The following is a 26,208-nucleotide window of genomic DNA, read 5'->3' on the forward strand; positions in this document are numbered from 1 at the left end:
TCATTAAATGCAAGCGAGTGCATCTGTAATGTCTGCACCATGTCAAGACTGTCTTTACAGTTTTACAGGCAATAAAAACCCCCCCCATAAAAATACAGGAAAGGAATATGACAAAACACTTACAGCGAGTTAATTTGAGCTTACAAATTACAGCTAATCTATGAAAACATGCGTCATGTTTAATGCAAGTAATCACTGGGCTGAGCCAACTGTGTGTCACTGTTTCAAAGAGGAAAACAGGTATAAAAATACATCTTGGAGGGATTTAAAACTATGTTTATGTGACATTATAGGACACTTTTGGACAACACCACTGAAAATAAGTGTCATTTATTATTTGGGTTGGTGTTGCATAGCGTTTTCCTTTCGATTTAACTTTTATCGTCAAATTTTAATTTAGATGTTTTGACTGAAAGAACTTCTATTTACCAGCCATAGCTACATTTCTGAACTTCAAGGTCGACTTGAGTATTTAAACAGTGCATTAAAAGGACACAATCTATATACAATGTGTGTTTAACACCAGCAAGTGTAGGCAGAAGAGAAGTTTTCAGTGTCATCATATAACTATGACCTCTGGCTGCCTCTTTCCATATGCTGTAATTGCTATTTATGAATCCAAACTGCTTCAAACAAATGGCTCGCAGCAGGAAATGCAGACATATAAACAAGTATAGACCTGATGGTAAACAGCCATCAGTTTTAATTCTAGGAAGCTCGGAGCCGGCAGGTATATTTGATGTAAATCGAGACGCCCGTCGCCGTTTCTGGCCGGTGAGGGGAAAACGACCGGACAAGTCCGAGCGACGTTCCTGACGGCGTCGAGCACGTCGCCCGTCCTCTGACGCCTCGCGAGGTTTTTCATTTTGAGAATGCTTGAATGAATACCCCAGGGCCTGCATTCAAGAAAGGTTGAGCTTGAACTTCTGCTTTTAATCCCTCCTCGCGTGTAAAATGTAAGAAAACACTCGAGTATTTTCCATTAAGAAAACGGGAACCTGTGTGGCATCAAGTGCTCTTAGCTTTGTAACTTTTTCACATTTTATCAAATGTCAACGTGCCTCTTTGGGAGTTTTGATGTGAGGAATGAATGTGAAGTGGATGGAAAAGGGTTTTCTGATGCAAATCAGAAATGTGTTGCATTCATTTGAATTCTCCCCCATAAGCAATCACCCTGTATATGAAGTTTTAGCTGCAATAACAGCCACAAGCAGTTTGGGTTTTATCTCTACGGGTTCGTACATTGAAGCACAATTTGTGCTCTTGATCAAAAAGATGATCCTTCAGAACTAAAACGTAGAGATACACAGCAGGACGTGTAGTTTGTGCTTTAGTGTGCAGCCTAATGCAAACGTGTGCAAACCATGCGCTCTTGTGTGTGGTTTGCTGATAGGCTGGTCTGTGTGTCTGAGGTCCCTCTGGCTCCCATGGTTTCTCTCTCAATCCCCTCCTCCCGAACACTTTCCCCTCCCTGTTTTCCTCCAGCCCTTCTACCGTCTCATTTTCTGCGCTTGGCTAACACAAGCGCCACCTCTCTGTCACTCCTGGTATGGCACTTTAACTTTGGGAAGCAGCTTTAAACCCTTCTGAAAGCACCTTATAATCAACGTGAGGTGACGTTTTTGCAGCAGGGTCACAACGTTGGCTGCAGCGTTTCAGCGTTGTGTCAATGCTGAGCTTAGACTTGATAAAAGGTTCCATTAGATGAGATATAGGAGTGCATATTGGGTTCAGGAGGATAAATGCAGTCAATTGGAGGTGTTCATCCTTCAATTTAGCAGAACAAAGAGAGAGTGTGTGTGTGTGTGTGAGAGAAAAAGAGCCACATAGACATGTTTGCCTTTTTTACACTTGCATTTCTCCAGACAACTGAAACATCTGAACTCTTTGTGTAGCTTAGAAAATCTTTAACATGGGAGTTTTATGGAAAGCATTTTTAAGTCACGGACGGTCAACTCACTTGACCCCGTAGACAATGGAATAAATTTTATACTTTTGAGCCTTTGAAGCACTTAAAGATGGAAGCTTTTAATAAAAGAAAGCAAGCAACAGCTGAACCCTACCGAAGCGCAGGTCCTTTAAAATGTTTGTCTGGTGTGGATCACAAGTAGGGTGTGGTTTAATATCCTGTTCCCGCTCCTCTTTTCTTTCTACATTCCTATTCTTTTTGTGGTCTAATTCATGAAGAGGGTTCAGGGAAAGCAGACAGTCAGATCAAAACCATCTCAGATTTTGTATTTTCAGCTGCAAGAATTTGTATTTTGAAGGCAAAGAGGAGGAACCCTGTACCGCAGATACTAAATGCAGGGGATTTACTTCACGTTGCACCAGTCAGCTGTGATATGTCTCCAAGCAGAGAGTTGGTGATTGATTCAGGAGGGCAGTGGTTTTGGATCAAGCTGCATCAATCACTCCGGCAGGCTTTTTTTTTTTTTTTCATGCAATTCATATATTTGCAGTTTGAATATGCATAAATATCAGAGAGCACCCTTCTCATGGTGCAGCAGCAGACAGATAAATGCAACCATCTGCCGAACAGCTTAAAGCAGCACATGGAATCAGACTCCATCATGGGAGCCATTTCTTCACACACACACACACACGCACACACACACACATGCCCCAGGCGACTATAAAAACAGCTGTGCAGGTACTGTACTCCTAAAAGTCTGCAGATGTACTCATAGTGGTCTGATCTCACGATAAGTCATCGAAATAAAGTTTGTTTTGAGGAGACGAGCAGAAAAGAGGCCGGAAACGAGTAAAGCAGAAGGTATCTGCAGGTAGAAGAGGTGTGATGATGCAGGTTGGGGTCCTGCTGGACCGTAGGGAAGTCCTGGTGAGCTCTCTGCCCCAACCGAAGCTCTTCCCTTCTGGACACTCGCAGCGTCAACTGGTGGAGCCTGGATCCATTCTCCGAGCCCTCCCTCCATCTCTCCTCAACCCTCCCTCTTGCCCCCTCCTCCTGTTCTTCTTTCCCAGACCCTGTGGGTGCAGTGCCACGTCGATGAGTGAACTTATTAGAGGCAGAGAAGGGAGGGGGGTAAAGAAAAGTGCTGAGCACCTCCACGTGGGCTCATACTCCTGCTCCAAAATGTGTTGCTGTTTATCTATATGAAAAGTATTAACTTATCATTTAGGTATTTTATGATCTAAATAGTTTTTTTTATTTTATGATCTAAATTGTTTTTTTTTTAAAGAAACAAATTGGAGGCTTCTAATTTGTGAGGTTTCCAAACTGAATAAAAAGATATTAGGTGTATGTTTGCATATTACTTTAAAGTAACTATTTGAAGTCTATGCTTGTTTCTTTTTCTCTTCTTCATATCTTTGAGCTTCTGGAAATCACTTGGTGGTTTTTATCAGTGATTATGAAAACATTTCATAATCTGATGATTTAGTTTCTCCGTGTCCAAGTAAAGGCTGTCCTTATCAGAACGAACTCCTGTACATCACTGCCATCGTGTGGATTTGTTTCAAATAGCATCTTCACGTCTTGGAAAGTCTTCACTAGAAACAAGTGTATTAAAATTAATGTTTCTGTACGCAAACACCATTCACAAATCCGTCTGCTATTTTAAGTTTAATTTACTTCCTAAAAATGTTTGTCACTTTATTAAATAATATTTATTTATGATAATGAAGCCATTTATTTGCCAGCCACCTTTTGATATTTCACAAGATTGAGTTTTTGTGTCATCGTGTGAATTTCCAGAGAAACTGGCATTGGACAAACATGGCAAGAAAATTGTCGGCTACGACTAATTTGTTGGTGGAAAAGCTAACTCTTTAAATCTCTGCTATCGCAGCTGCTGACTGCTTGTTTGGTATTTTATTTCATTCATGTTACTATTAAGTGGATAACCAAATACAAGAAGCTTTAAGAAACGCCCAAACACCAATAGCATAACTTGCTGCAAAGAATTTTGTAGATACTGGCAGAAATGTGTCGGGATTAAACATTTCCTTTTCCACGTCCTGCCGCTGCCTTGCCTCAGAGCCACAGTCCGGCAAATCTTTCCGTCTCAATCAGACGACATTTGTGTTAGATTCAACTTAGACTCTTACTGTGCTTTGGAAAAGTGTTCCTGCCCCTTAAACGTTTTCATTTTTAACACAACAGAAAAGGAAACTTCAGTGTTCGCTATTGTGATTTTATTTCATGTATAAAACCAAAAGTGACATTGTTTTTGAAGTTTTTACCAATCAAATTTGAAGGTTTCAGTAACACCTTGACCATGCTGTGACGTGAAAAAGGCATTGGCATAAAAAAAACAATTCTCCAGTCAGAATAGAAATATTGTATAAATACTGTATATAAAAATAAAACCAAAACAGAATTGCCCTGATTTGCAATGACATCTGGTCTCAAACCTTAAGTAAAACTGGATCCTGGTGGATTCTGGACTTTCCTGTGTTTTCAGTTCGTTCGTTGCAGTGGTTTGTGTCACGCAAACCACTGCAAAGCAACACGCCTGCAAGGAAAACGTATCTGCCACAAAAACAGTCAGAGAGGAAGACATGGGCTGGTCACACACAATGAGCTGAACTTTACACATAATAAAATGTGGTCATTTGTTTTCACAGTTGGCCTCTTGAGTGCTGAAGTCTTTGTTTAAAAGTGGAAGAGTTGATATAAAAAAGGGCCGAGTCCTGGAGCAGCAGATCTATTTAAATCTTCCACGGTTTGTAAATTCAGTGGAAGTGCACGACCTGCGTTCTACGTAAACATCTGAACGCGCGCACATCCAGCTTCCCCACGTCAATTAAGTTGTGCTCCAGACGTACGTGTACAGGTCTGCTGAGACTAAGACTTTGACTGCCCCAGCAGAACGCGTTGCTGGGCACCGACTCGATCTTGTTGTGTGCGAGCGCTACCGAGTGCAGGCCTGCAGGCAGTCGCCTGGGCACCTGGTGCAACTTGTTGTGACACAGGTCTAACTGATGCAAGGCGGGCAAGGTCTGAAATGCACCGGTGGATACTTTGAAAATCGCATTTCTTCCCAGTCCCAAGTGCTCGAGGTTGTCCAAGTTGCGGAAGGAGGCTTTCTTTATGGAAGATATTAGATTGCCTTCCAGATTTAGAGTTTTCAGAGAGTTGGGGAGGTTTTGCGGCACTTGCTTTAGTTTGTTTCCTTCTAAGTTTAGGCTTTCCAAATGTGTCGCATTGAGGAGGGAATCTCTAAGAAGGCCTTTGCTCTTCAACCTGTTTGCACTGAGATCCAACACCAACATCTGTGATATGCCATTAAAAACTCCTCGGCTAAGTTGCTCAAGGTGGTTTCCTCTAAGATATAACTCCTTTATGGACAGTGGTAACTCTAAAGGTGCTGAGGCTAGCCGATTATAACCCAGGTTCAGGGTGCGTAGATTGTGCAGAGAGGACAGTGCACCAGGAGGAAGAGATCCAGATCTATTCCCCAGGCTGTTGTTGCTCAGGCTTAAAACCAGCAGACTAGGACACTGTGCCCAGGCCGCCTCAGACATCATCTCCAGGAGATTGTTGTCCAGTCGTAGCTCCTCGAGAGACACTGGGAGGTCAGTTGGCAAACTTTGAAGTTGATTCCTGTCCAGATAGAGACGCTTCAAGACGGGAATCCCCTCGAAAGATCCTTCCACGGCTCCATCTGTGAGCCGATTGTTGCTCAAGGAAAGGAATTCCATGGATGAATATTCACTGAGCAAGTCCAGCTGGATGCTGCTGATGTGGTTGTTCATCAGGAGGATGCAGCGGGCATTATAGGGGATTCCATATGGAAACTCTTCAACACCTTTATCGGAGCACTGGACAACTCTGGAACAAAAAAGAAAAAGCACACTTTAATGCTCTCAGTCACACAAATTTCATTTTACACAGGGAATTCTAACTTGTACAATTATCCTTTTCAATAGGACAAGGCTAATTTTTGACTAATAAGCTTCTTTGTTTAGGACTGAAGACAGTGTTTTTACTCAGACCGATGCAGCTTAGTCAATATTGGTAAAGAAAACTGAGAGATATGCATTAAAATGTGTGCTAGAGTCAAAAACTCCAACGGAAAGCAAGCATTAGCATAGCACTTCAGTAAACCATTAGCAATCACCATCAGGAAAAGATGTGAGCATATTAAACCCTGTAGCAGTGTTTAGGCTGATAAATCTTTAGAAAACTCTCTTTGGGGCAAAATATTTGTCATTGTGATGGAAAAACTAGATAGTGGAATGTCAGTGGTGAGTGAGCTGGATGGGACACACTCAAAATACTGCTAAAATTATTGTCTTTTGAAGTAAATACATGGTAATGAGTATTGGATTATGACTTGAATCAGCGAGGCTCATCAGAGATCGTTATTTCTAATGAGTAGATTTGAAATGCTCTTGTTTACCAGCCGATATTCTTAAAGGCTTACCTTCCATAACAAGCACACATAGGTGGACAGTAGTCATCCATGAAGTAAGGAAAGAGTGTTGGTGGAGGTATTTTATTCTTCCCCTCTTGTGGCTTTCGTGTTTTATTGTCTTTCCTCCTTCTTTTGTCTTTAGACGGTTCCTTATTTTTGCTAATCCTGCTGGTTTCAGCTGGCGACGTGGATGGTGCTGTGGTTGGTAAACGTTTCAGTCTGGGTGAAGGTTTGGTTCCTTGTGGCTGGGGAGGAGGTACTTTGTTATGCCCGACCATAAATATGGCGTTATTTTCCATCTGCGTAACAATTGTGGGTTTGCCCGACAGTAGGACTGTGCTTGGCTTTGGGGTAAAATGGACCATTTTTGCAGTGGGTGTATTTTTATTAAATTTCTGTGTATGATTTCCTTCCTTTGTTTTCAAACCGTTGAGGATGAACCTTACCTCTGCTGGTTTTGGCTTTGCTGCCCGTGTGGTGATGAATTCACTCTTTCTAACCTCAGGGTCTGTGTTTATGTCCATTAAAGACTTTGGAGCGACTGTTTGTGTTATTGTTCCTAAATGTAGGAGATGCTTGTCCTCCTCCTCTTTCAGCTTGACAGTTGAGTCTGAGGAAGCAGTTTTGGAAACATTAGGCATCGAACGGACAAAGTCTTGATGATGGAGGAAAGTTGAATGATTTTGAGACAGAGTGCCACGAATTTCTGAATGTGTGAACAACGTGGCTAAAGGAAGTGCTACATTGTACATTTCCTTATGGCTACCTGTTTGTTTTGTTTTTTGTGAGAGGGTTTCTGTAATTCCCTCTTCTTTAACGTCCATATAATCCTCTTTTGTGTCTCTTTTACCCTCAAAAAGATAAATTACTGCGAGCGTCTTTTTTTCTTTAACCTTCCCTGAATCATTCGTCTTTAATTTTGCATCCGTTTGGTCCAGTTTTACTTCTTGCTTTTCCCACTTGTTAGTGCCATCTGTACGGATTTTTGTCCTACTTGTGATTGAATTGGGAAATAAACGAAGTCCATTCTCTTGCACCTCCTCTGAATTTGTTTTGTTGAGATAATCCACTGTGCCTGAGAGGTAGTATTTCTCTGTGTTTGTGGCTTTTTGTAAAGAAATCCTATCAGAATCTTCCTCAGATCTTCCCAGATGTTCCTGATTTTCCTCCAGGACATCCTCCATCTTGCTTGCTAAAGTGACTCGATCCTGAATCATTTGCTTACTGCTGTTATTTTCTGACATTGCCTTTAAAGGTAACTCTTCGTCACTCCTGTGCATCATCAATTCCTCCTCAGGTTTCTTCATGTTTTCACTTCCATTTTCCTCAGCAAATGGGGAAACAACTCTCAGGCTGTTGCCATCTGCCCTCAGGCCAGTTTCCTCTGTTAAAGTCGCACCTGCTTGCAAATTAAAACGGGCAGAAAGTGACAATGAAAACCAAAAATCGTAACCAGGGGTCACTGGTTTGCAGGAGATTGTGTCTAAAAATGGTTTGACAGATGTGGAAAATATTGGCATCTAGAGTAGCCTGGTACTTACTTAGATTAAAACTGTTAGGAAATCCAGAACCGGTGAAGAACACAAGCAAGAGAGTAAGCACTTTCATTTTCTATGGAGGGAAAGGGGGACATTTATTGGAAAAGAACTACATTTATTTTCTTAAAATAATCACAGAGTGCCTTAAACAATAACTATATACTTTTTAAGTCGCTAGTAGAACTTTAAGAAACATAAGAATAGAGAACACCACTAAATGCTGAGTTGATGCTATTCTAACATAGGCAACATAACATTGACACATGTCAACAACAAATAAATGTTATCTTTATTTGTCTTCTTTATCTGCCCACTTACCTCACGTGAATCTGACCTCCTAATGTGTCAAAGGCGAGTTTCTTCTTTCATTAACTTCGTCCAGCCGATTCTACATCTGTGTGTGGAGTGAGACGGTTAAAAATAGGAGGACAATCCATTTCAAGACTCTTTTCTATGCAGGGAATTTTCACACACAAGCTCTGAGGCAGCTGATGACTCTTGAAATGCCGCTATCTGAAAGGGAATTCTAACACTTACTCTCAACATCAGAGGAATCTGAGGTATCAATAGCAGGAAGAGGGCAACTTTAGGCAGAGGGGTCAGAGGTAGCAGCTGGCTTTTACAGTGCCTCCTATTGGGGGGCAATAGCTTCCCGTTCATTATGTGAAGGTGACAAGGAGCTCTTGGAAATGACTCGGCCTTTGACCTTTACTTTAGTAACCTGCTAAGTCCAAAAACAGCTGACGATCACATTCAGCTTCTTGGAAATTGGCTTATTGTGGTGCTTGTTTGAAATAGTTTTTTTTTTAGGAATGCAAATACATAACTGGAAAAAAATGCATTCAGAATGCTGTGACGATTGTTTGGAACAGAAATTGTTTTCTGCTGATTTATTAAGGTTTATAATAAAAAAGAATTTCCACGAAAGTGACTTTGACTTCTTCCTAACATAACATCTGACAAACCCTTGAAATATTTTTACTATATGTATTTTATGTTAATTTTGCAATTAGTTTTTAATTTATGTTAAACTACACATCAAAACTATTAATTTATCAAGAGGAACTTAAAACACAAACTAGAGAAAAGACATCATCGTTTGTTTAAAAGCTGATCAACATGCAAAACACCGCTGCTGTAAAATACTGACATCTAGAGTACAAAATATGAACTTTAAATAAAATAAAAAAACATGCAATGCCCTCATTGACCACTGAGGGGCAGTATCTAATCACTTATGTTTGCCTATGTTTTCCATACCTCGTGACTACCAGTAGTTCATTTTTGTCCTCTGTAGAGGACATTTCTAAACTTGAATATCTTCCACCCCCTGCATTCTACTGAATTAATTCCTTTTGGTATCTACAGAGGACATTTAGGGCTTTTCAATGATGCCACATGTGAAGGGGTGGGACTTTTGTACCTTCCTTTTTCTATGGGGAGAGACAAAGTAAGTGCATAAAACTTTTTATTGTGCAAATTTTGGTTTAAAATTTTGTTGGCATATTCTAAATAAGTCTCTTAGCAGCATATTAAAACATTCTATGAATTATTTTTACTATTTTATCGTAGTATTTAAAAGTTTAAAAATTGTCCTCTGCAGTGGACATTTGCAATTATTTTTCAGCTTTTTCTGTATCCATCCATCCATCCATCTTCTATACGCCCTTGTCCCTTAGTGGGGTTGGGAGCGTTGCTATTCCCTATCTCCAGCTAACATTCCGGGTGAGAGGCGGAGTCACCCTGGACAGGTCGCCAATCTGTCGCAGGGCAACACAGAGACAAACAACCATGCACACACACACACACACACACTCACACCTAGGGACAATTTGGAGTGCCCAATTAACCTGACAGTCWTGTTTTTGGACTGTGGGAGGAAGCCGGAGTACCCGGAGAAAACCCATCATACACAGGGAGAACATGCAAACTCTATGCAGAAAGACCCTGGGCCAGGAATCAAACCCAGAACCTTCTTGCTAGGCAACAGTGCTCAGTTTTGTCAATGTGAAATTCATTCTTATGTTGATGTTTGGATATTTTCTTTGGGACAAACTGGTTGCCATCAAGGTTCAATTTCAAATGTATGGGGTTCCGATGTCCACTGTACATTTCTGTACAAACACAGCATATTTCAAAAGTAAAAACTTTTTTTCCCCAAAAAATGTTTTCAATATTCTAATTACCTTACAAAGATTGGGGAATAAAAAAAAAATGGTGATTGGATAATATTTTTTTTCCTGGTGCTCATAAGTGCACTAATTTAACTGGGGGGGGAAAAAACAACAGACACCGTTTTCTGTTTATTCAAATCAATAAGTTCGTGACTCATAAAAAGAAGAGACGGATACACACAGGTGATGAATGGGAGGGGGAGTGTGAAAGAAATGCCCTTCAGAAGACAGGGAGAAGTGCCTTTAATGGCTCGGGTTATGGCACATCATTTCCTGTCAAAGGTGACGTAATGTATAGGAGAGTAGGTGTAAGAATGAAAGAAACAGAAGGGTGGGGGTGGTTTTCTTTCAGACCACCACCTTTTTACGGTAAAAACACACAATATCTCTGTTTCTGTGGGCCCACATGATGCTTGTTTGTGAGTAAAAGTCCTCATTTATCTTCCTCCTGTGGATTTGATACCTCATCAGCAGCTTCATAAAATTGCCTGCACAGACAAATCTCTATGTCTGGACTTTTGCCTTCAAGCAAAATCACTTTTACAGTTGAGCGATTGTTCTCCAGTGCACCCGGATGCCCGACAACTGCCCAGCGGCGTCGGCAGTTACTCATAGTCTAGTTGTATTCCCCGATCCCCGAATGCCAAAACTGCCAAAACAAAACTGAAAAGCGCATGTTTCAATTTGTTGACTTACTGGCGATTTGGGGTAACGATGTGGGGACCAAAAAAATATCCATGTTTCGAATTTTGAGAACATAATTCTTGGGATAACGACGCCACAAAGAGCTGAATTTTCTGCAAGTACAAGTACCAAAATGCTGCAGTTACTGAAATAACAAACTTTGATAAATAATCACATCAGTTTGGATGCGATTGGGGGTAGAAAAAGCAGCGGGGGGGTTAACAAGGCTAAAGTCCAAAGGTTACAGACTGCGATCAATTTGTTTGGCTGAGAGCGTCAGGCTTGTATCTGCTGTCCGGATGACTCGCAGCTTAACACACGATGCAAATGAACGCTCGCCCTTGTTGCCTCTACACGTCTCTCACGTCCCGAGCGTCTGCAGCGTTGGATGTTGTGGTGGCACACTGTTACCATCGGGAAGCTCAAACAGCAAACCATTGTGCATGACTGAATATGAGGAATGGGGTCAAATCCCGAAACGTTTTACAATATGTGGAAAATGTTTGCTTTAAAAGAACACGAAAGTGTATTCTTAATATTCATTGTTTTGTTAGTGTGATTTTCTGACTAGTTTGCATAACATACGATGTGGGGGGGGGACATGCAAGTATAAATTAACCATTAACAGGCGCTAACTAAGCCACCTCAGATTTTCCAGAGAGCTGACAAGGACAGTTAATGGACATCCAAAATTGTCTTTGTTCAAATGTCAAACTGTGACGGTTTCTGATGTCAGGATGAACTAAAGCAAAAAGGTGAAATCCAATTCTTGCAATTTAGGCTAAAACTGTACAAATCTAAATTATGTTGCATGCTTCAGAGAACTCTTTTCCTACTTACTTTCTTTCCACTGATAGGAGTAATCCTACATGCTCATAAGATGCATTATACCCAGAATAGCTCTTTAAAATTGAACGTGTGTTTTTGCTTTGGTAAGTTTTCTAACAGTAACAGTTCAGGAAGCCTAACGGCTTGGGAGAAAAGGAGGCTAAATCAGATGTGAAGCAGTTCAAAACAACATTTATGTTAGAAGTCAAAGTGAAGGGTACAAATCAACATGGTGTTTTTATGGCCCTCGTTATCCTTATCTAATCTATGGGGTCACTCAGCTCTTCAATCACTGTGTCTTTGGTTTGGACAAGCTGATCAAAACAAGGTCAAGTAAAGGAGAGAGGCTCAGTTCAGAGAGTAGAAAACTGTTTTTTTTCCCATTAAAAAGTCTAAAACAAAAAGCTTTACTTATCTTCCTGTTTACGTAGGAGGACTGGACGTTAAAATGAACTAGCATGCCCCTCAGGAGACATCGATTATTCACACACTCACATGTAGCAGCCAAACACCCCATAATTGATGTTTCCCATAGCAGGAAGTCCATTAGCTTCAGGTTTTACAGAGATAGGTGTAAAAAGAAAGCAGCTTTGGCCTTTTAAAAACAACATAATGCACTGTTAGTTTACGTCACAGCCAGAACTATTGCTATACAGCTGCAGCTCTTTTTCCTTATATATGTGCCCCATAAGTGCTCGAGTCGCTCTCAGTTGTTCAGAACGATTGAGCCGGGTTAAGTTAGAGTCAGTTCAAACATCACAAGGGAATCTTCATCAGTGCAGACAAAGGGTCTGCACAGTTTGGGAGAGAAGTGAGCAGCTTTATTGTGTCACTACTTTGAGATATACAGGTTGTAGGTGTTATGGCTATATATACATACTGCATGGTTTCTCTAACTTGAGTCTCATGCCATGACATATTTTTTATTTCATATTTTCCACACTTGGTGAACTTTGTTACTTTAATAAATATTTCTTGGCCTCTTATTTCCTCCGTTGTCGTTTCCACACATCAGGAAATGAGAAGAACCCAAGTTGTCCACTTTGGAACCAGTTCTTATTGGTAGAAACTCACAAAAAAAAAAAAAACAGCGTTTGAATGAGAATGAATATTTAATCAGTGCATTAACAGAAGAATTGACAACAGAAACAAGTATAGTAGTGTGTACACCACCATCAGCCATGAAAGACCAGCATTTAAATACGCAGAAATGCAGATGAAGTTGTGCAGATAAACTTCACTTTGTTGGCACCAAGTCTTCTCTGTGCGTCTTTTGTGTGAGTTAGTCCCCATGTGTGCCTGGTGAGAGGCCCTTGTTATTATGGCCTGCTGCTTTTCAATGAAACAGCTGTGAGAGCCTCCAGTCAGCCTCCAAACGGGGCTCAGACTGCCTGGTAACTGCCCTCCGATTGGCCAACTTTCCGCCCCCTCCGACCAATCGCGTGAGCCACACGTTTAGGAAGCGCATGGGGAGGAGGAAAAACACAACACAGGGGGGGAGAGAGGACAGAAGAATGGTGAGAACGTTTCCTGTGAAAAAAAAAAAAAAGAAAAGAAACACTTGAGAGCGTACAGAGATTTTTGGATCATGTTTCCAGTAGAATTCAGGGTGGAGACACTAATCACACTTGAAAGGTTGTAACTTTTATAGGCTTTTGAAATGTTTTCTTGTTTCTCGAATACTCTCTTTGGGAAGTTCTGTCTTGGACTTTTTATTTGACAGAAGAAGACGAAGCAAGGGAGAAAAGAAAACTCCAAGTCAGGCATTCTTGCTTTAAAATGAAACTTTATTTAACAAACTTTTTTACATTTAACCAAAATGAAGAGAGCAAGAAATAATAATAATAATAATAATAATAATAATAAACTCCATGAACTATTTCTCTGTATCCTTTTTGTGTTGTGAGTGACAACAGGACGGGGGTGGGCTTCGTGATGGAGGTTGTTGGCTTTATGTCTGGCAGGCTAAGACGTGCCACTGCTAAACCAGTGTTTCCAGGGCTTCATGTGGGCTTACTGGAGGACCGGAGTCGTGGCTCTTAGGCATAATAAGTGTTTGTTTTACAGTAGCTGTGACGCATGCAGTCGCTAGATGTGAAGTCAGCGAATTACCAGGGCTGTAATTTCCTTTCTCACCGGCTCACCTCTACCCGTTCTCTGTGGGTGTCTGACAAACGGTAATGCCGTGCATCTTATCTTGTACGAGTTTGGAAGGCGAGTAGGTGGGACCTTGTAATTACGACGGTGGCCTGCAGATCTTTTAGAGAGCTTCCGGCGCAAACAGCCCCTCGCTCCCCTGGAGGTCACACTACCCACGAAACCCGAACGCGACTTCTCCAGAAAACAAGACGTGACGAGAGACTGGAGTTGCAGATAAAGCGACGTGGGCTGTGTGATGTGGTGAGGAGGATGGCATCGAGTTGCACAGGTTGGCTTATTTGTGCAACGTGTGCGAGTTCTCTTCTAATTATGAGCAGATGTAATCATACTTCAAAACACATAAACACTGATGGCAAAGCTGCGTCGCAGAAAAAAAAAAAGGAAAAACAACAACACAGAGCTACGTTGATTTGCTGATACTGCACGGTGGTGGGGGCTTTTTGGCTTATTGGATACCACAGCCACAAGTTGCAGCAACATGTGATGAAGTTGACACAGTTTAGACAACTCAAATTGCACATTAAGGGATTGAGACCTAAATCAGTTTGCATAGGAATGTTTGTAATGGCAGTTTATGCTGTAGCTATACTGGTAAAATAATTTGTTGTTCATATTGTAAAAGAGCAGGCGGTTATTTTTGCTAGAAAAAAAACTAAAAATACGACAAATATGCAAACATTATCACAAGAAAATCTGTTATTAAACAGTATTAAAGTGAAAAATAGATATAGAGAAACAGAAAAATAATAAAAAATACCAACAACATTTGAAAGTAGTTGAATTTAACCTCAAGACGGAACAGAGTTTAACAAACTTTCACTGTAGTTTTTACAAATACAATAAATGCAGCGGAACACTTCTGAGAAATTAACCTGATCATGCATGGATGACCAGCAGAAAAACTAATAAACAACCAGTGTGTTTTTACATACTTCTTTCTTTTTTTTCTCTGCTACTTTTTACATCATTTATAGACAAATGGACATTTTCTGGTTTTAACCCTCAAACTCTTAAAGTATCTTAAGATTGTTTTATGCTGGTGGACTAGTAAACTACATGAAATGGTAAGGGGAATATCATTTTACAAGTCATCATGGGTAATCTAGAAAATTCATTTGAACTCTTTTAAAATAATTTAACCTATTTATGACTTAAATTAGATGTCTTAGTAAGTCTTACTAAGATGCTCTCTGTGGCAGAGTGGGCACATGAAGCCACAGAAGTGCAGAACATCAATGTAAAAATGTTTTGCTTCCTGGTTAGATGCAAGAAATAAGGTCGACTTTCATTGTTGGAAACGGCAACTGTTTGGCTGTTTCGAAATTTCTTTCTTGGCATTATACCAACAACAGGAAGTTTGCAGCTTGTTTAGTACGCTGTCCTTCCACAAGGACACAATTCTGCAGCTGTCATTCACTCATATGAGCTGAGTAACCGTAAAAAGCCAGTTACTGTTGCCTGAGGCACCAAGAGGCTGTTACCCTGAAGTCACAACAGCTGCTGAAGACAATCTCTGGCTCCCTGCCATTAGCAATGAAAACTTGTATCATGAAAGGACACTGGATGAGTTATTTGTGACAGGGTGCCCAATTAACTGTAATATTTTGCTTCTTTTTCTGTCCAGAAAAATATTTTTGGGATATTCATTGATCGTGTCGCTCTTATAGTTCCATATATCTCAAAACGGGTCGCTACATTTTGATGCAAAACACTGGATTGTGAAGCACAGACGTAAAAAAACAAAATTTCGTGAGGAGTCTACCCCAAACAAACCAATCGGATGGCAATGAAATACAACACCTTCTACCCTGTATGGTGTCATGTGTGTGAGAAAAGAGCTCCAATCTGCTCCTGCTGTGCTGCCCAGACAATCCCAACATAATCCCTGGAGTCCAGTCCAGGATTACAGTGTCTGCTCCACCTTCCATCTTAGCCTTATAGAAATTAGTGGACTGTATATGAGCTAAAAGCCCAAGAGCTAACACCTCCATTCTGCAGCTTGTAACAAAACACCATTTTAAACGTCCTCACAATTTCCTAGAAAAACCGACTACGCCTAGCATTTCATCAGATTAGGTTCCCCTGGGGTAGATTTCAAAACATCAGCTCCGAAAACAACTTTCCTTCCCAACACGTGGCAATTCTTTAAGACTGATTCTTTTTACAATTTTGATGATTCATTTGTTTTCAAGACTTACAACAAATCTATTTACACGGATGTGCTATGAAAGCAAGAGCTTGTTTGTAGCGATTTGTCCTTTAAGCTGTCACATTATTTACAACCATCGTGAACTCCTTATTGTTTCAGAGCTGTTTCATACTAACCCTGCAGCAGGGTTAGCAACCCTGGATGTTTTTGACCCACTTTGACAGTAAATTATGTTAAGTAGCTTTCCATAATCTCACTAAATCTATTCAATATTTGCTTTGGTTGGGGGTTTTAATCTGTCATACTGCGTAAAGAGCTGACTGACCCCAACCAGGATAAGAAGCAAGAACAATGAAAATATGGATAAAAAAAGAGCGTCAAAACAAATACCTGAGATTTGAGCGCATTTATTGCCTTATTCATGATTAAAAGTGAAAAAGTGTAGGTACATGAGTGCAAAATCTACTTCTGGTGTAAAACAGAAGTGGTGTAAAATAGAGAAGGGGGGAACGAGAGATGGTTTCTCATCTTTTCAACCACTGCAGGCAAGAAGTGACTTGTGAAGTGAAAGACACAGATACCATATGTGTACATATTGTGCTGCAAGTGTTGCAAACGAAACCTTTCTCCAAATATAGTTGGACTGATGGCTACCATATGTGATCCAGCAGCAAAGTTAAAAGCACACTGCATGGAAGCATGACTCTAAACAGGAAATCTGGTCCATTCAGAGCCGACAGGAAAGAACGGGGGCTACAAATGTCAAGAGTAAATCTACACACTTTTACTGTCCAAATAAAATGCCACTTTGAGAGTGTAAAAAGTAAAGTCAATCCTTTTCCTTTCTGGTATTTCTTAATAGCATTTCACCCAACTAGCCTTTGGCATTCTTTCCTCTCATTAACAACCAGCCTGGGTCTGTGCAGCGTTGCATGTGGGGTTTAAGTGATCCAGACTGACTGAGTGATTTACATTTTTGGTTAAAGATTCAGTGGTCTAGACGCTTTCCCTTGCGGCTTGATTCATTTATTTTTCCATTTTCTGAAATTCTGTAATTTTTGCAATTGAGTCCAATTCTGCGAAACGGGAGTTTGCAGAAGTTTAAGTACCGGCATCATAGGCATGGATTTAGTAATTATTTCAACTGTTGTTTTTTTCCCCCAAGATAGACTGAATACACATTATGGCTGCAGTTATGTTCCTAATTACATATGGAAAATTTCTTAAAGGCCATGAAAGGTGTGGAGAAAATGAAGCAAGGCCAACTGTACAGCTACAAAGATGTTCTTACATCTGTCTATACTCTGTGAAGATGTGAAGCAGATTGGAGTGATATTTGTAGTTAGTCAGTCTCATATAAATTTCACAGCAGGGTGCAGGTCAGCCATCTCTAGTTTATTACTTCACTTATGCAGAAATAGACAATTTCTCCTTTTCAGACTTAATGCAATCAGTGTTCCAGTTTTGTTCAGGAACATTTAGTTTGGAGAAACACGTCAGTTGTGTTCATTGGGTCGTCTACACTGTTAATTTTGTATATGTGTGTGTGTGTGAGCATGTGAGTCTTTGTATGTTTGTGTAACCCGCTTAGGCACGATCTTATTACTGTGTTCATCCCAGACACCGCTACCTATTTCCTACGCAGCTGAATACTGATCGAGTCACAGGTCTGAATTGAATTTACTTGCTTATGTTCCTCCTTTAAAAGCTGGGTAATGTATTTTCAGAATGTACTGAGTGGGGAAAAACTCACTAAATACGATCCAAGAATAAGGAATCCAAATGAGAAATGCTCACGTTTAAAACCACTTTAGTCATTTGCACAAAACCTGTACTGGGTGAGCTTATTTTTTGCTTGTGTTCTTTTGTTCTTGTGTATATTAGTTTTGTAAATCATTATAGTTTTAGTTATTTTTTTGCTGGTAAAAATAAGACCCTGGTTCTACATTCTGTTTCGGATTCTCTGCTATTGAGAAGCGATTGCTCGCTGGAGGCAAGCAATCGCTTAAATTTCCCGTGCTATGAAGCTTACCCAAAGTTGTGTGCGCTGTAAGCAAAGTTAATTCAATACGAAATCAATTTCGTCATTAATGACCCCTTCTATTTGCTGACTGGCCCAGTTAAAATTCAACCAAAAGATATTGAGCTCAATGGGAGAAATCCCAGACGGGATGAAAGGTGGATGAAAATCACTGCGCAGGAAGGTAATGCCAGAGTTAATCAGATGATGATTGGAGCTAAAACAATACTTTTCAATTCGTATTAATGGAAATGTTTAATAATCTGTTTTTGTCCACTTCTCAATTCTACACCGCTTTGTGGGGTCGATCAAAAAATACACATGTAGAATACAAATTGACATTTGTGGTTGTAATATAAACTAAATGTTTTAGTGATGTGATGTGAATAATTTTGCAAGGTACTCTTTGTGATGGTAAAGCTGTTTTGCATCTGAGATCCTCACGCTAAAGTATTCACCTTTTACACCAGTGCTTCCATAAACCCTCCTAGCAAGCAGGTGTACCCAGCACTTCAGGTGATGACGGAACACCGTCGCAAACTGATGGCTGCCATTTATTTCACAGGTGGCAGGTCTAGATCTAAATAATGTACATTGGATCCTCTGAGGCTTTTATGCCACACCCCCTTTCTCTCCGTTTCTATCTTAGGCCCTTCTCCTGGCTGACTTGTGTCACCTGCCTCTGCACAGATGTATGCAGAACCAAAAGGACAGAATGCGGCTTTAGCTTCGCTTCCTGTCACATCTGTGGTACGCTTTCCGAGAGCATCTGCAGAAGGACTTGTTGCCTCTGAGTGAGTGGGTTCATGCTTTGTGACAGCACCTGTATCGGAGTAGGTTTAACACAGTGGAGTTTAAATGTTTAAATGGATTTTAAAACTTATGCAACCGGGTTATTGTAGCTTTTTATTTTATTAATATATGTTCCCTTTAACATATTTATTTGGGTAAACGTTTAAGTGATGCTGCATTTTGTCTGATTCTAAACAGAAGCTGCGTGGGCTGAAGAGGCTGAGGGCAGGACCCATGCACAGACCCACGTGTTGAACACGCGACGACAAACAAACAGACCCACACAGACATGTGTATGCAATTTATCTAATTAGATTAGAAGCTGTTTGGGTGGGTGGGGGATGAAAATCTGCTTCATGAAAACATACTGAGTGATCTGAAGTCCAAGCAACAAGAGGTTCTTATGGAACCGAGCCAATAGCGACGCATCCCTGCTGCAGATTGACTGGCTCATTCTGAACTTCACTGAGTAAACTCTTTCATTCTGTCAGTAAATATTTTATACTGCGGGCAGATGAGCATGTGATGAGTAAAATCTTACATAAACACATTTGCCTGCTCTGAAGGACCTCAGGTTTTCAAACTGCATCTCAAAGAGGAAGAGTAAAATGAAGGAATGAATGCCGAAAAGAGAAATAATGCTGTTATCTTTGGTAAAAGTCTAGGAAAAATGCAAAGAAAGTAGAGTCGTTTATTTATCAGGAAAACTAAGTTAAACAAATAAAAATTGCAATTAAAAAGAGAAAATGTTGATGACCATTTTTGACAGATTTTTTGAAGCCTTCTATATAAATGTTATCTGACATTTCCTCTTTGGACCTTCCTACAAAATACACATTCATCATGAGAAAACATATGCAAATGTAAAAACATCAGAAAAACCAATGCGCCTGTCATCCCACACTTTCACATTGTAATAAGGATTCTCTATCTTAATGAATGTACAAACACAAACACATATTGTTCTGGGAAAAAAAAATAAATAAAGATTATTTCCCTTCTTTTTGTTCAAGCTTTCCTGCCAGTCAGCTTATGTTTGCACTAGTCCACGTTTTACTTTAGTCATAATTATCCCGTTTACATGTTTGATTGCTGTGTGCAACATTTACTTGGAGCTGAATGGTATAGCCGATATACGAATATCCAAATGGAGCTGAAGTTTGGTATCGTTGGAAGATTCCCCTGGACGGATCGGGTTGCTGCCTTTGTCGCCTAGCAGGAACTGATTAAATAACGTCACCTGCATTACTGGCAGCTGTGTCCAAGATAGCATTATGAACTCTCTACGGTGACGATGTGAATAAAAAGACTATTGTAATCATAGGCTGTCACCGCTCTGCCTTCAGTCTCTGCTCAGATATTGTGAAAGTGGGTTAGGGCAGTATTTACTGGAACATGCTCCTCCTTCTGCTTTCCTAATATTCACTTGCACTGCTCCTCAGCGCTCAAGGATCTTCTGTTTGTGTGTCAGGGATCTCATATTTCCAAAGATAACGCTGACAAAGGCACACTCTCCATTTTGGTCTTTACCAAGAACTGTAATGTCCAGGTTTGATTTATTTTTATTTTTTTTCTTCAGATATTTTGACTTTTCTATTGTGAAATAGTTGGACCCAACTTCATTTCACCATAACTGCCACAAATGATTATTACAGTTGTTTCACAGGGTGTGTGAAACAAACTGTGCATCACATAAACATACACAGTTTCAAACATGAAACATATGCCATGAGAAGAGTACAAGAGTTCAGAAGTCCAACTGAGTCCAGTTTCATGTTCGGTCTGTTGTAAGCAGGTGAGAAGTCGGTGAACGGGCACAAGGTCACGATTGCTTTTAGGCTGTTGGGCCTTTAAAATGCATCGATAATTACCCAGAAAAACGTGGAAAGGTCAGTTGATACTGACCTTTCAACTTTGATCTTGAATTTCTAAACTAATTTGCTTTGATCCTTCGTGTGATTTTTGAAAATCAAATACTCCTCATCGCAGATATTATTGGCTGCTTTTACAGTAGGGAATGTGATGATGAGGGGAGGGCATGCATAAATCAAAACAGACCCAAGAAGTTATGAAAACACGATGGTCGGACCCAGTCAACTGTGAACCAGCCTCGAGGGTTGACACGAGGGTGTGTGGCTGATCCTTGGGATTTGGTATGCTTTCAGATTTTCTGCCAGTCTGGCTTGTCCGTTGCACCAGTTTGCCTTTAGTCACCAGTTTTTATATTGCCTCCTTTGACCTTCTCTTCCTAATCTTTTCAGACACTAGACAATTTTCCTTTCTTTTTTTTTTTGTTTCAACAGTTTGATCCCTCATCCATTTTAGTTCCCAGTTTTGCTGCTTCTTCGCTCATTATTTCCTTTCTCTATTCCTCGCTCCCTATGACGCTGTCAACGTTGGATGCTTTTTCCATATCCCGTCCTTCTTCTCACCCTCCTCTTTTTCTCATCCTAATCCTCTCTCCTGTGGAACCACAAAGCCACACACTGATGGGGTCCTGAAGTTCATTTCCAGCTCCACAGCAGACTCCTGCAAGCCCTTTCTTGGATCACTGGTTTGACCTTGGATGAACAGTGCAAGTAAAATTCAGGGGGTTACAGTCACTAAGATGGGAGCTGCTCCAATCACATAAAAAAAAAAAAAAAATCAATGCTTAGAGGTGCAGTAGCAGATATTTTAGTGTATCTACTATCAGAAGTGGAGCTTAACTCTTAAGATCCACCAGTAATGATTTTTTCCTTGTGGTACGGTTTGGTCCTTTGTTTCTATGTTCAGGAAGTTTTACAATACTAATGGAAAAATGATTCATCGTGTCAAGCCAGACAACTGCTAGTATTCCAGGAGGTGTGCAAATAATTCCAAAGCAAGACCTTAACTAGAGTGCACCTTGCCCGTCACATATCATTGATTAGTTTGTTGTTTAGACTTGACGTCGGTAGTTTAAAATATAATTTCAGTGTTCATTTTTCAAATAATCTCCTAAATCCTGCAGCCGCCCAGACTGGCAACAAAACAAGCCGCTTAAGCGGTTGAGCCGCCTGCGAAATCGGTGTTGGAGGATTTTGCATGGGTCTAAAAAAATCACAATAAGTAGCTGTAGATACTAACATGTACAGCTGGACGTTAAGGTCCATAATGCATGAGGGTCTACTGGGTCTTATGTAGGAAGGATTTTCCGATACACTCTTGTGAAGACTAATGTATTTCATAAAAAAAACACAATTCTTGTGGGCTTCAAGTATTGCCACAAAGTGGTTGATTCACTATGATTCACTAGTAAAGTGGATAGGTGGACAGTTTTAACTTCAGCAAATGATTAAACCAACACCCAGAATTGTAAAAAAAAAAATTGTATAAAAGAAGTTATAGCAGGGAGATTGTTCTTTGTCTCTAGTAGTGTGATGTGATTAAAAACTCCTGGTTCTTTGCCCTTTAAATCCTTGACAGAAGCTTCATTCCTGCATGTAGCAGCAAAACCAGGGAAAGCAACTGAGGCATTTAAACATTTATATCTCATTCAATTTAAACAACTTTGCCCTGAGGTAAAGGTCACCAATGAAATAACAAAATCACTGTTTCTTGCGTCAGCGTCTGTGAGATAAAAACAAGGATGTCCTGGTTAGACGGGGACAATATCTGTTGCTCTGGAGAATCTAAAAGTCTATCGTTCAACTGCGGCCTGGCCGCTGCAGTCGCAGCTCGATTCTCATCTCCCTTCAGGCGCTCCGTCTGGGATTCTTCCACTGACCTTGATTTCTCCAGTTGAATCTCAGCCTGGACTATCCAGCGACGAGAAGGAGGATTTGTAAACAACAGCGTTGATTTACTGTGCCTTTCTAGAACTGCATTCTGCCTAGGAAATAAACAGTCATTCAGTTTGCGTTGACCAGTCTCAGTCCTGCAGAGCAATGCTAATTACATTCCACAATATATCATTTAGTCAATTTGATTCTCTACATGTTGGTTTTGATCCTGCTTTTAACAGTGTAGTGTGCATTTCCGATTTATTAATCGTAATTTTTAAAATTCTTTTCTGATCACAACAAAAGGCTAACTGTCATGATCCGTGTTTCTGTGTATTTATTTTTAGGGTTTTCTGTGTTCAGTTTCCTTCCCGAGTCTCTGTCTCTGCTCTTCCCCGTTGATTGCTCCCCAGGTGTGTCTAGTTACCCGATTACCCTCCCTGTGTATTTAAACCCACCTGTTGTCTTGCCTGGTCCTAGTCTAACATATGTCGTGTGTCATTTGTCTGCCTGCCATCACAGTAGAACTAGTAGAACTGTAAAGTCCTCTGTTGGTTTAGCTCTCTTTTTCAGTCCTTAGTTTTTTCCGTTGCTAGCCTGTTCTGGACTGTTGAGCTTTCTTCATTTAATCCATCATCATCTTTATCACAACCTGGGTCTCTGCGTCTCTCCTCTCCACCTCACAACCACCACTCCTGACACTCACAACAAGCTACATTTAGTTGCCAGAGACAACTAAACATCAGAAGCAACTTTCTTAAATTTACACGTCTCCATACATGCCAGTAAGCAAACAGTCGTTAATATTTTATTTGTCAGACGTAAAACAATTTCTCTGAGTAAATCCGCACTATCACCACATGCTGAGAACAAAGCCAGGCGCATCTGACAGCTTACGCAGCAGAGACACATTATGCATGCAAGATAATACATTTCACTTCATGGGCCTGATACTTGCGACATTCCTTCTTCCCAGTAGCACAGATCATATTTAATGCTCATATAGATTCATGAATCTAAATGCACACTCTCTATGTGCTCGACTGTTCACAATAACACTGAAGATTCAAACGGGATACTGTGTAACAATGAAAGGGTTTCAGACCAAAACAAACTCATTAATCTGTGGAGTACTTTTTACAGTCTGCTGAATGCATTGATATTCCTTCTGTCAGGTGGATTAAAAATTTAGTTTACCTGATTGTTAAAAAAAAACTATTTGTTTCTGACTGTAGCAGTTATTTTTTTTATTTTGAAACAGAAAATTCAAATTGAAAACTGGTGTTCAATTGATTAGCTCAGAAAATATGGCATGAAAAATGCATTGACCCCAAGGTTTAAGTATGTTTATATGCTCTTCCTTGGATGTTTCAGCCTCATTCTCTCTCTCCTTGTTTCCTGTTACCACCCAACAACTCATGCATGTTTTTTTTTTTTGCCATTATTGTTGCCTGCCAAAACCTTTTTCAAAAGTGTTTTTTTGTTGTTGTCGGTGTCGGCTGTGAAGTCATGACCTGAATATTTCAAATTAAGAATGCTTGAATTTTGTCTGGGATGTGTGCCTTCTACCGTGAGAGAGCAGGAGAGTTACTGCATAGTAACAAGGCCTTTCCACGCAAAGGGCATTATTAGTTCATGTGCATGCGCCACGTACGGTGACTGTCTGATGGGGAGACTAACGTCTGCAGGGGGTCTGTTCCCCTTGACTGGGTACAGGGATCCAACATAAACAGCCCCCGAAATCAACCAATCAGACTCCACAATGCAGTGGCCGCCCATGCCCTGTCGGTAACCTCAACCAACACACACACACACACGGATAACAAAACTCGGTCAGAGTCTGGGACATGAAACCAAAGGCACACTCAAATTCACGCATCCACAGCAGAGCAGCGTCAAGTGCTGGAGGACATACAGCAGAGACATCCCTGACACCATCTGACCTTCTTTTAGTGGACGTGTGTGTGTCTGGGTCCAGACAGGCTTCCATTAGTGATGGAGGTGAAGTTGGGGTCCCACGCACTCTGGTTATCAGCACCCTGGCGCAAATGCTTGTTGTAGCAGCGCAAACTGCAACGAAAGATGTTCCCATTGCAGCTTGTTTGATTTAGTCACCCTGAGAAAATCCGGTGTAAAAGGTCCTCCACAGCCTGCCGTATTGTTTGTCCTTGTCGGTGCCTCTGTTTGCTGCTGTTTTTGTTTCTTTTTGGAAAGCGGCCATGTTGAAGTCCCTGCACATCTCGCAGGATCGTTGCTCTTACTCACCCTTGTCTGCTAGAGGATGAGGATAGGCGTTCTGAGACAGACAAATAGAAAAGATAAAGGAAGTTATAATTAAACACTGGGATGGAAATGTCAAAGTGTAAGTTAGAAAAGGTGCTGACTTAAGGGACAACCTGCAAAAGGACAAACTGCAGACAATATGTTTTGTTTTTTGTCATTGTGAATAAGTATCAATGCTCTGAGGGAATTCTGGTGTAAAATATGAAAGTTGGACATTTTTGAGGCATTTCGTTTTACGTTGACTGTTCTTGTAGATAACACAGCAGTGAATCTATCTACAAAGGAGAAAATGTCCTGAAAACCAGCACTGGAGGGATTCTGCACTCCTGTTGTGACGACTTGAGTAGAAACGAGGGAATTTTGATAATGAACAAATCAGGAGCAGCTTTGAGCGAAGACCTCAGGAGTGGAGGCCCACTGTGGTCGATTGGCGAATACAGTAGTTGGTTACCAAGGAGACTACAGGCGCGCCGCGGAGTTGCGCTGATTTCTTTGGCAAGTCCTCCTGCTGCTTGAGAATCAATGGATGTAAACACTGCTGTTTGATCTCCTACCTCAGAGAGACATACCGTTTTGTTATGCTTTGAATATAATTATTTGAGGAATACGATAACTTTTATTCAGTTTTGCAATCTGGCCAATTTCCAAAGAAAGATACTTTGTGCAAGAAGAACACAGTCTGTACGATTGACGTCACAAAAACCGCGAAATAGCAACTCATTAAATAACTCGGCACAGCATGCAGCAAAAATGATGGACAATAATATAGAGCAACAGAACAGGAACACGGCATGATTAGGTAAGCGTCCATACCATCTTTTCATGTCAGCAGAGTGTTATCTACGCCTGTGATTACGTCAAAGACCTCTGCGACATTTACACACGGCGCAGTGGTCACAGATTGATTCATTTCTTCGGTAAACGGCATACATAACTGTCGAGGTACACACAAAACAGCCATAAATACACACACACTTAGACAGAGGCACAGATGGTGATTTAATCATCTTCAAAGAGAATATACCGTTACAAATCTCGGAATGGTACCGAACAAACAGACCGTCTTAATGGTTGCATATTCACCCTGGTGGAAATGGTCAGGACAGATTTAGTTTTCTTGTTTATTCTATTTTTCATAAAATACCTGTTTTGTCTTTTGGCTCTTGTTTGTCTTAGTATGCTCTATGGACACTCCCGTTCCCCTGCCATTGATAGCAGGATTAAGAAAACTAATCCCTTCATGCTGAGTGGAAAATATTCAAATCTTCTTGGAAACCAGACAGAGGATGAGCCAAAAGGTGTGAGTGCAGTCAAGCTAAAGACGGGATTGTTTTGTATGACACGCTCACTGAGTCCACAAAAAAAAAAAAAAGCAGCCTAAATGGCTGTGAGCCTCCTGGGATGTGGTGAGGGTGAGCGTGCCTCATCCATCTGTCCCATCCGTCCAATAACAGCCC

The 26,208-nt window shown here is 40.7% G+C and overlaps 1 protein-coding gene and 2 long non-coding RNA genes across 3 annotated transcripts in view; 2 read left to right on the forward strand and 1 right to left on the reverse strand.

Annotated features, from left to right (window-relative positions):
• LOC103459209 (uncharacterized) overlaps nucleotides 1-26,208 on the forward strand; it is a 121,467-nt gene that overhangs the window by 26,933 nt on the left and 68,326 nt on the right. The window lies entirely within an intron of this gene.
• LOC103459208 (podocan-like protein 1) lies at nucleotides 4,157-7,455 on the reverse strand. The gene is made up of 2 exons (XM_008400583.2): nucleotides 6,390-7,455; nucleotides 4,157-5,794 (listed from the first exon to the last, which is right to left on the reverse strand). Exons 1-2 carry the CDS (start codon nucleotides 7,202-7,204, stop codon nucleotides 4,696-4,698), a joined length of 1,914 nt encoding a protein of 637 aa, XP_008398805.1. The 5' UTR covers nucleotides 7,205-7,455; the 3' UTR covers nucleotides 4,157-4,695.
• On the forward strand, nucleotides 13,478-19,704 carry LOC108165879 (uncharacterized). Its single transcript, XR_001776213.1, has 2 exons — nucleotides 13,478-18,727; nucleotides 18,924-19,704. It is a non-coding gene; the product is annotated as an uncharacterized LOC108165879 (long non-coding RNA).

This window comes from Poecilia reticulata, linkage group LG23 (assembly GCF_000633615.1).
Source record: "Poecilia reticulata strain Guanapo linkage group LG23, Guppy_female_1.0+MT, whole genome shotgun sequence".
Classification (NCBI taxonomy): Eukaryota; Metazoa; Chordata; class Actinopteri; order Cyprinodontiformes; family Poeciliidae; genus Poecilia; species Poecilia reticulata.

What these genes read in the sequence shown, in the direction of transcription:
- LOC103459208 (XM_008400583.2), bottom strand. Translation starts at nt 7,204, where the DNA reads ATGGACGTTAAAGAAGAGGGAATTACAGAAACCCTCTCACAAAAAACA. An exon ending in ATGTGTGCTTGTTATGGAAG is followed by an intron (nt 5,795 to 6,389) that starts GTAAGCCTTTAA and finishes TTTTTGTTCCAG; the next exon opens with AGTTGTCCAGTGCTCCGATA.